Genomic DNA, 11014 nt, shown 5'->3' with positions numbered 1-11014 from the left:
CCCCAAAAAGCCCACACTCATATAAAAGGCTGGGCAGATGATCTAAGATTGCCAGTAGAACTGATTTCACTGGAAGGACCGTGACACACACCTAGAACTGGGTAATGGATCGGTATATCACGAGTCCAACAAGAATAACTTCACGGGGACAGTAATTACACCAAGAAGTGAAAACAACAGTTGCGAAATAGTGTAACTGATTATCATGCACGTCACAGGACCGGCCCCGGCACAGATCCAAATCGAACTCGGAGCTCACAGCTCACTGTGCATAGATAACACACAAAAAAACGTTCTTGTTTTCATCTGTGAACTGCTTAGCTCAATACTAGTTCAAACGTAAAGACACATGCCTGCTGTAAACGACCATTACACCACCACATATCTGCCCAGGGTTTCACCAGCCTGATATTCTTCCTGAACAGAGTGAGACTTTTTTTTTGGTTACATGAGAAAATGTTCATAAAACGATCTCCTCAAAAGTTTTTTCAAACAATGTGAAGTGTTTTATTATGCCTAATTATTGCTCCCACGTGTGTGTGTCAGTGTGTGTGTGTGTGTGTGTGTGTGTGTGTTCGTGTGTGTGTGTTTGTGTGTGTGTGTTTGTGTATGTGCGTGTGTGTGTATGTGTGTGTATGCGTGTCAGTGTGTGTGTGTGTGTGTGTGTTTGTGTGTGTGTGTGTGTGTGTGTGTGTGTGTGTGAGTGTGTGTGTCAGTGTACGTGTGTGTGTGTGCTCTGGATTAATTTCATGACTTTCACTGTTGGCCTACACAGAAGGAAGTTGTCTTTGAGCAGGTCAAGTAAGATGAAATTGATCATAATGATGGTAATATGTATCAAATATACAGCCACTCATCATTCAACAGTCTGGCTGCTTCCTCCACAGTCTGTCTGTTTTTTCTTCTGAATTAAATTCTGTTCTGACATCTGCTGGCTTTAGACAGGAAGGAAGGTATCTGTAAGTCATAGTCACATATGACAAGTAAGAGGATACGACATCACATGATGATAACGAAGATCATTACACACCGCCAGTGCATTTATCAGTCTTCTTTTTTTTCTACCGTGTTGTGGCTTGTGGCAGTTTAATCAGAAGTTATTGTAAAACAAGTAAAAGAAAAATCACTTTAGACTGTACAGCACAGACTGACGATGCGTTGGTTTATTCTTGGTATTTCTGTGTTGTGTTTGGCAATAACAGCCAGGGGCGATCCCACAGAATGTGAGTATATTTCAATACCAGCAGTCTGCAGAATCTGAAACAACTGTTGATGAGTTTTTCACCCTTTGGGTGATTTCTATAGCCTCAGTCGTTTTTAACACTAAAACACATTTTGTGTTCTGTGTGTGTGTGTGTGTGTGTGTGCGTGTGTGTGTGTGTGTGTGTGTGTGTGTGTGTGTGTGCGTGCCGGTGTGTGTATGTGTGTGTGTGTACGTTGGTGACGATGTGTGTGTGTTTGTGAGTGTGTGTGTGTGTGTTTGTTCGTTCGTGTGTAGGTGGGTGCGTGCGTGCGTGCGTGCGTGCGTACGTGCGTGCGTGCGTGCGTGCGTGCGTGTGTGTGAGTTTCTGTGTCTCTTAGTACGTGCGTATCTCAGATAATGTCAGTTTGCCTGTCTGTCTGTCTGTCTGGTCACTGTCTGTCTGTCTTTCCTTGTGTGCCCAATATCTGTTGTCTTTCTGCCTTTGGTGATGTATGTGCTTGTTTGCTAAACTCATATTTGTCTTCATTAAAATCGAAAAAACAGGGCAACTGGATATTATCATTATTGCGCCGTGACACGCTGTAGTACGTATCACGCTGTGTCACACCATGTCTTCTCGCGTAGGTGTTTATGTTTACCACCACAGATGTTCCCAGGTTTATTTTCACATGGGATGAAACCATTCCTCCACTTGATCAACTATATAAATTAACATCCTTACTGTTCGATGTGAGGAGTTGGATGTTTTTGATGAATTTGATGAGTTATGTACTGTACATGTCCAGTCCCCATGCAACATTGATCTAAAACACACAGACAGAACGCGCACATACGACGACGACGACGACGACGACGATGATGATGATGATGATGATGATGATGATGATGATGATGATGATGATGTGTGCGGGCGGGCGTGTGTGTGTGCATGTGTGTATGTGTGTGTGTGTGTGTGGGGGGGTTGTTTGAAAAAAAGCTTTTTCATGTCAATTGGACTTCTTTTTTTCTACACATGGGTTTTCATTTGTTTTTCTTAAATTTGCTTTGTGCGCCGAGAACATATTGTTACAAAGTAGATGTTTTAAGTTTATTATCTATTGTAATGATGATTTTTTTAATGACAGATGACCTGAGTGACTACTGCGGCAGTAGCCTCAGCGTGTACTCCTCCGCCATCCTGAAGGTGAACGAGTGGTGGCCGGACGGTGACTGCACGGTGAAGATCTACTCCAACTTTCACAATCAGGGCGACGACAAGCTGCGTGTTGATGTCCTGTCCATGGATGTAAACTGTGGCGTTACCAGCCTGCAGCTCTTTGATGGAGATGTAAACCCACGCTCTGAGCTGTCCAGTAAGTCACAGTCTGCAGCTTTATAATGGGAAGTAGACACGGGTTATCCGCTGTCCAGTAAGTCACAGTCTGCAGCTCTATAATGGGGAAGTAGACACGGGTTCTCCGCTGTCCAGTAAGTCACAGTCTGCAGCTCTATAATGGGAAGTAGACTCGGGTTCTCCGCTGTCACCAGAAAGTCACAGTCTGCAGCTCTATAATGGGAAGTAGGCTCTCCGCTGTCCAGTAAGTCACAGTCTGCAGCTCTATAATGGGGAAGTAGACTCGGGTTCTCCGCTGTCCAGTAAGTCACACTGAGTCTGCAGCTCTATAATGGGAAGTAGACTCGGGTTCTCCGCTGTCCAGTAAGTCAAAGTCTGCAGCTAATGGGGAAGTAGACACGGGTTCTCCGCTGTCCTGTAAATCACAGTCTGCAGCTCTATAATGGGAAATAGACTCGAGCTCTCCGCTGTCCAGTAAGTCACAGTCTGCAGCTCTATAATGGGAAGTAGACTCGAGCTCTCCGCTGTCCAGTAAGTCACAGTCTGCAGCTCTATAATGGGAAGTAGACTCGAGCTCTCCGCTGTTCAGTAAGTCACAGTCTGCAACTCTATAATGGGAAGTAGACTCGGGCTCTCCGCTGTCCAGGAAGTCACAGTCTGCAGCTCTATAATGGGAAGTAGACTCGAGCTCTCCGCTGTCCAGTAAATCACAGTCTGCAGCTCTATAATGGGGAAGTAGACTCGAGCTCTCCGCTGTCCAGTAAGTCACAGTCTGCAGCTCTATAATGGGGAAGTAGACTCGGGTTCTCCGCTGTCCAGTAAATCACAGTCTACAGCTCTATAATGGGGAAGTAGACACGGGTTCTCCGCTGTCCAGTAAATCACAGTCTGCAGCTCTATAATGAGGAAGTAGACTCGGGTTCTCCGCTGTCCAGTAAGTCACAGTCTGCAGCTCTATAATGGGAAGTAGACTCGGGTTCTCCGCTGTCCAGGAAGTCACAGTCTGCAGCTCTATAATGGGAAGTAGACTCGAGCTCTCCGCTGTCCAGTAAGTCACAGTCTGCAGCTCTATAATAGGGAAGTAGACACGGGTTCTCCGCTGTCCAGGAAGTCACAGTCTGCAGCTCTATAATGGGAAGTAGACTCGAGCTCTCCGCTGTCCAGTAAGTCACAGTCTGCAGCTCTATAATGGGGAAGTAGGCATGGGCTCTCCACTGTCCCGTAAGTCACAGTCTGCAGCTCTATGATGGGGAAGTAGACACGGGTTATCCGCTGTCCAGTAAGTCACAGTCTGCAGCTCTATGATGGGGAAGTAGACACGGGCTCTCCACTGTCCAGTAAGTCACAGTCTGCAGCTCTATAATGGGGAAGTAGACACGGGTTCTCCGCTGTCCAGTAAGTCACAGTCTGCAGCTCTATGATGGGGAAGTAGACACGGGTTATCCGCTGTCCAGTAAGTCACAGTCTGCAGCTCTATAATGGGGAAGTAGACACGGGCTCTCCGCCTTTAAGTAAGATGTTTTGTTGTTGTTTTTTTGCTTTTCTATCTGAAAAATAAGGAAAATAAGACTGACTGAATCATTTCTATGTGGTAGGTAGGTAGCTTTTTTCTTTCGGTTTTGTTTGTTTATTTGTTTGTTTGGTTGCATGCTTTGAGTTTTAAGGTTTTGTTCGTGTTTTTGTGTAGCTTTTTTCTCTTGTTAATTTATTTTGTTTTGTAGTTTGGTTTGCAGATGTTTTGGATACCACAGCGGTGAAATAATGAGAATGATCGAATTATGCTTTTTTGTTGTTGAATGATTTCAGCACAGCTGTGTGGCTTCGGCACGGACACTATTCAGACCGATTACATTTCCGTCAGTGAGGCTTTCGTCACTGTCAAGCTTCAATCCGCCTACAAATCCTTCAGTTCCTCTGTCAAACTTCTCGTAACTGCTACCGCTGTTTGTGAGTTCTCCTAGATGTGTGTGTCAGGGGGGGGGGGGGGGGTATGTGTGTTTGTGTGTAGGGGAAACGTTTGAGATGGATATGTGTGTGTATGTCTGCGTATATGTCTACGTGTGCGTGTGGGTGTGTGTGTGTGTGTGTGTGTGTGTGTGTGTGTGTGTGTGTGTGTGTGTTCGCACGTTTGTGTGGTTGTTCGCGCGTGTGTGTGTTTCCAACCTGAAACAGAAATGAAAATATGTGTCGTTGGTGCTCTTGCTCTTCATTGTTTCCAAATTCACAATGTAATTTCATTAATCTGGTTTATTGTCTGTCTGGCTGTCTGTAGGTCTGAAGGTCTGTCTTTCTTTCTGTCTTATTCCTTCGCTGCTTTGACCCTGTGAAATGCAAATATAAACATTACATGTCGTGTGAAGTGATATCAACACATCTGGTCAATCTGTCGGCCTGAAACTAAATCACGAACACTAAAAACCATTCATCACCGAGATTACATGCAGAAGGGTTCGGTTAGCCCAAATCCGAAGACTGAGAGGGATTATATATATATCTTCGTCTCGGCTGAGCGTGCGAAAGTAGTACATGTACCTTCTTTGCCGCCACACACCGATTTTTTTTAACTTCTGAGCAAATTATCAGAGCAAACATGACATATCTATATATTTTTGGATATATGGGAGAAGATAATGAATACTATGCGATCGTTTTACATTTAGGCAAGTTTTGACTTAATATTTATACATAGACCAGGAAATCGAGACGAGGGTGGTTGTGTGTGTGTGTGTGTGTGTGTGTGTGTGTGTATGTGTGTGTGTGTGTGTGTGTGTGTGTGTGTGTGTGTGTATGTATGTGTGTGTGTGTGTGTGTGTGTGTGTGTGTGTGTGTGTGTGTGTGTGAGAGAATGTATGGAGCGATTCAGAGAAAAATACTGATCTTCAGGAAACTTTACATACAAATTCTCTAAAGTGATACCCACAGATTTCATTTTCATGTTTTTGATAGATGTCTTTGATGACGTCATATCCGGCTTTTAATACAAATTGAGATGGCACTGTCACGCCCTCTTTTTTAAATCAAATTGATTGGAATTTGAGGAAAGCAATCTTTGACTATGAGAATGAGTTTGGTCATTAAAATTGTGATGAAAATCGATTGTAAAAATCATTGTATTGTATGTTGTAATATTCTCATGAGTCCAAACATAGATACATTATGTTATGTTTGGATTCTTGTTCAGTACAAGCGCTACTGCGCTAAACCTGAAAACATTTATTCATAACTGGACTAAATGTAACAATGATAGGATCAGGTAAAGCCATTCTTTTGTTTGGAGTGACCTCTTTGGTTTTGCCTGTGCAATGGTTAGATAAAAGATTCCTTCTTTAATCCTTTCTTCGTTCATGTTGTGACAGAAACAGCACTGAGAGAGCAAATTCAAGACAACTACTTTCATGCTTAGGCAGGGTTTTACTGAACTTGATATTTTGTCAGCTCGAGGCAATACTTAATATCGTTGCCGTCCTGGAATTTTGGCGTGACTCGATTCTTGGCGATTTTGATGTTTTTGTGCTGTAGACTGAGTAGATCATTCTCAATGAGAAATATTCTCCCAAAAAAACGATGGACAATGCATGATTTAACATTCTGTGATCTTTCTATCTATACCAGGTACACACACACACACAAAATATATATATACATGTATATATAAACACTATTTCATAATAAAAATAATCAGTTTGGGCCTTCTGCTCTAAAGCTATCTAAAATGAGCCAATATTCAATGACGTTATTCGTTCATATGTCGTCCAGCCTACGAGTCGACGGACTTCATCTGCACCAACAACTATGACGTCAGGAACTATCTGCAGTGTGACGGATACAACAACTGCGGTGATTGGTCGGACGAGTACAGCTACCAGTGTAACCCCGATGACGTCATCAGCTGGTCTCTAGAGGCCTCCGTGATCGCGGGGCTTGGTGTACTCTGTGTCGTCGTCGCTATTATCGTCATCGCGCTTATCGTCAAGGGTCGTCGTCAACGTCGGCTAAATGTAAGTTTAATGACAAACGACACCGACTGAATATACCGAGACCCTGTATTCCGAAGTGAAATCTCTTGTGCGCGCGAGCGCGCGCGTGTGTGCGTGTGTGTGTGTGTGTGTCACTGTGTATGTGTATGCGTGTGTGTGTGTGTGTGTGTGTGTGTTCGTGTTGGTATGTGACTGTGTGTGTGTGTGTGTGTGTGTGTGTGTGTGTGTGTGTGTGTGTGTGTGTGGGTGGGTGGGTGTCAGTATGTGTGTGTGTGCTTGCGTGTTTGTTGGGGTGTGTGTGTGTGTGTGTGTGTGTGTGTGTGTGTGTGTGTGTGTGTGTGTGTGTGTGTGTGTGTGTAAGCTTGCATTTTGCGTCGTCGCTGTCAACAGCAGTTCATTGTCTCAATTTTGAAAGCGTTCTTTTTCTAAAACGAAATATCCGACAAACGTTTTTTTTTATTCGACAGTGTACAGGTAAAACTCGGACTTAAGATCCTTTAATGTTGGCATGTGATTTCGATTTGGTATTCCCTTTGCAGAGCGTGTTGTTCTGCATGAACTTGTGCAGAGAGCAAGACCTTTGATACTGTCGGATTGTACAATGACAATTTTAGGCAGTTGATGAAAGTTGTATTGTCGTAAACTTGCGCAGAGAGCAAGACCTAACTGTCGGATTGTATAACGACAATTGTAGGCTGATGATGAAAGTTGTATTGTCGTAAACGCGTGCAGAGAGCAAGACCTAACTGTCGGATTGTATAACGACAATTGTAGGCTGTTGATGAAAGTTGTATTGTCGTAAACGCGTGCAGAGAGCAAGACCTAACTGTCGGATTGTATAACGACAATTGTAGGCTGATGATGAAAGTTGTATTGTCGTAAACGCGTGCAGAGAGCAAGACCCACCAGTTAGATTGTATAATGAAAATGGCAGGCTGTTAATGAAGTTGTATTATCGTTTCTCCGCCAGGGCCGCTTGCTGAGCGCCCAGCCCGGTTATCCCCAGGGCCCCCCGGCCTACGGAACGATCCAGACAGGTGTCAACCCAGGATTGGCCCCTCCCCCCTACGCCGCTAAGACCGGAGCCGTGCCCCAACCCCCTCCCTACTACCAGTACGCCACCCTCCCCCCTCCCCAGGCCAACCTCCAGGGTCCCCACATGCCCCCTCCCTCGTCAGCCTCCGTGGTGACATCATCTACACCACAGCCTGCTGCAACGACAACAACGACGACGACAGTTGAGAATGTTACGGCTGCTGCTGCTGGTGTTGCCCCGTAAAACTACGTGTTCTGGAATCCGGCGACTGTATCACTTTTTCTTGAAAATTGAATCTTGAAAAGGAAAAACGTCGCTCACCAAGATAAGGACAACACAATTCAGAAGTCCGTTTTCGCCTTTAGAGTGTTCTTCGGGATAACTCTTTGACTTTGAGAAGAAAAGCAAAATAAAACGCAAAAGCAAAATAGCAGCAGACCAAAAATGAAAACGAGAGGTAAGGGTCAGAGTAGAGGTGAATAAAAAGTAATGCTTATGATACTGATAATAAACTTAGCTGAAATTTGTTTCACTTGGAAGACGCAAGCAAAAAACCAGTGTTTGTTTATCTGTCCACCTAACAGACCGCTGGGTCGAAGTACAGTGACTCTAACGTTTTGTTTAGTCATAAATAGTACAGTGACTCTAACGTTTTGTTTAGTCATAAATTTAACGTTCTAATAACCTACCACCGCGGGTTAGGGTGAAGAATTTACCCGATGCTCCCCAGCATGTCGTAAGAGGCGACTAACGGATTCTGTTTCTCCTTTTACCCTTGTTAAGTGTTTCTTGTATAGAATATAGTCAATGTTTGTAAAGATTTTAGTCAAGCAGTATGTAAGAAATGTTAAGTCCTTTGTACTGGAAACTTGCATTCTCCCATTGTACTACGTTGCAAGCCCCTGGAGCATATTTTTGATTAGTGCTTTTGTGAACAAGAAACAATTGACAAGTGGCTCTATCCCATCTCCCCCGGCCCCCTTTCCCCGTCGCGATATCACCTTCGTGGTTGAAAACGACGTTAAACGCCAAATAAAGAAAAGAAAGAATAACCTACCATTCATGGTTTTGTATTGTGAATGTTGGAACGTTGGCAGTCTTTGTGTTTTGGCATGAAAGCCGCCTAGACAGATTTGCGATGACTGACATGAATGCCGACATCAGGAGGAATGCACCTTTAAAAGTAGGGGAACACTTATGGATGGCATTTTTTGGAAGTCGAAAGGAGTTAGAGTACAATATAAGCAGTGACAAAGCGAGTGACTGGCCGCTATTTCACAAGAAGGATAGCCGTAACCTTTCCTATTTAAATATTTTTTTCTTTGTTTTTTTTTCTTCTTTGTTTCTTTCTTTTTTTCTTTTTTTCTATTTTTCACTCTTCTTTTGTTTGTATGTTTGGTTATATGTTTACATGTTTGTTTCCTTGTTTCCATTATTTCTGTTCTTCATTCTTTGTGTCTGTGTTTGTTTATTAAATAAATTCCAAGAAAAACTATAAAGACAACGTTTTGTATTTCTCTTCAGCTGATATTGTGATTATTCTGGTTATGGTGAGGTTGGCGCTGGGGAGTGTGTGTGTGTGTGTGTGTGTGTGTGTGTGTGTGTGTGTGTACGCGCGCGTATGTGTGTGTGTGTGTGTGTGTGTGTACGCGCGCGTGTGTGTGTGTGTTCGCGCACGCGCGCGTGTGTGTGTGTGTGTGTGTGTGTTTTCATAAAACTTTGCTGCCTGAAAGACTGAGCATTATGTAGACGATGAATTTCTGGAATAGTATCCCATGAAGTCTAACGTGAAATACGTATGTAGTAGGTTATTAGGTTGTGCTGACGTGGTTATTAGGGCGGAGTGCTGACGTGGTCACGAAGGATAGAGTAGGCTAATTCACGTCAAAGGAAATCTTGAAATCAATGATAGCATGTATCACACAATGAATCACAAGTAGACCATAGTTCGCAGGAGCCAAAGAATCAAGCCGAAATACAATGGATGTAGGGCAACTGCATGGTGATGATCACTGCCGTGTGCTGACAAAACCGAGTAAGTCCATTTTTTTCAAAAATGATATTTGTTGTTCATCAAAGCTTAGAAATTAAGGCGCACCTTATGTGTAAATTGTGACTTTGTGAAATAAATAGATAAGGAGATATAAAAAAGTAAGTCCACACCTTAAAAACTGTTTAAAGTACATCTGCCATGTGCTGACAAAACCGAGTAAGTCCATTTTTTCCCAAAAATGATATCTTTTTGTTCATCAAAACTAAAAAATCAAGAAGCAGCCTGTGTGTACATTTTGACTTTGTAAAATAAATAGATAAGGAGATATAGAAAAGTAAGTCCACAACTTCAAACATTTAAAAAAAAATTACATGTCAATTTGCTGGTAAAACCAAGTAAGTCCATCCACCAATCACAAGAACCTTTATGACGCTATAACCAATCAGAATGCAATGTTTTTGCCAGTATGACGTCAAAGTCAATCCGAATATTCTTGCGGCATTTTACTTGTTAGTAGGTGTGCTAGTTTTGGTGCAAGCATGGCTGCTAAAGAAGAAGTGTTGTCAAGATAAATGACAAAACAGTGAAAATAACGTTAACATTACGAATTTGCACAAGATGGAGAGAGAGAGAGAGAGAGAGAGAGAGAGAGAGAGAGAGAGAGAGAGAGAGAGAGAGAGAGAGAGAGAGAGAGAGAGAGAACGAGAGAGAGACTAAACAGGGAGAGAGTGAGAGAGGGGAAAGAAATCAGGGTCGACGGGTGGGGGTAGGGGGGGGGGGGGGGGGGTGATGGAGGGAGAGGGAGAAATAAAGGGAAAGAGGAATTAGGGAGGGAGGAAGAGAGTAAGAGGGAGAGAGAATAGCGAGAGAGGTAGGGAGGGATAGAAAGAGAGATGGAGGGAGGAAAAGAGAGAGATAGGGAGGGAGAGAGGGAGGGAGAGAGAGAGAGAGAGAGAGACAAGGATCGTCAGGTGAATTATATATAGATAGAGAAGAAAAATGTTTAAAATAAAACGTCATAAGGTGACGTCATTATGTCTCGCCTTATTGAAAGAGGTCATTTGTGTGTTCTAAACTTTAAATGACGTCATTTGTGAGTTCTAAACTTAAAATGACGTATTTTCTGTATGGGTCGTCTGATAAGAATTTTAAAACTATCATTATAGGAAAATTGGGAACCCCTTGGACTTACTTGGTTTTGTCAAAACATTCATGCACACTTAAAAAGTTGTTTTTGTTTGTGGACTTACTTGTTCATATCTGCTTATCTAAGCACTCTAAAAAGTAGAAATTAGCACACAAGATGCGCATTGATTTCTTCTTTTTGATGAAAAAAAAAATATCATTTTGAAAAAAAAATGACTTACCAAAGCGGAAGGTCGTGGGTTCGAATCCCGGCCGCACCTGACGGGTAATTAAGGTGAAGATTGTTCCGATATCCCAGGTCAACTTACGTGCAGGCCTGCTGGTG

The 11014-nt window shown here is 43.1% G+C and overlaps 1 protein-coding gene across 1 annotated transcript; it reads left to right on the top strand.

The window, feature by feature from the left end:
- Nucleotides 1–1016: 1016 nt before the first annotated feature.
- On the top strand, nt 1017–9054 carry LOC138971492 (uncharacterized). Its single transcript, XM_070344237.1, has 5 exons — nt 1017–1223; nt 2329–2556; nt 4344–4484; nt 6294–6535; nt 7485–9054. Exons 1-5 carry the CDS (start codon nt 1154–1156, stop codon nt 7791–7793), a joined length of 990 nt encoding a protein of 329 aa, XP_070200338.1. The 5' UTR covers nt 1017–1153; the 3' UTR covers nt 7794–9054.
- Nucleotides 9055–11014: the final 1960 nt, after the last annotated feature.

The sequence above is a fragment of the Littorina saxatilis genome, linkage group LG1 (assembly GCF_037325665.1).
Source record: "Littorina saxatilis isolate snail1 linkage group LG1, US_GU_Lsax_2.0, whole genome shotgun sequence".
NCBI classification, from domain to species: Eukaryota; Metazoa; Mollusca; class Gastropoda; order Littorinimorpha; family Littorinidae; genus Littorina; species Littorina saxatilis.
This window is presented reverse-complemented; position numbering and strand designations above follow the sequence as displayed.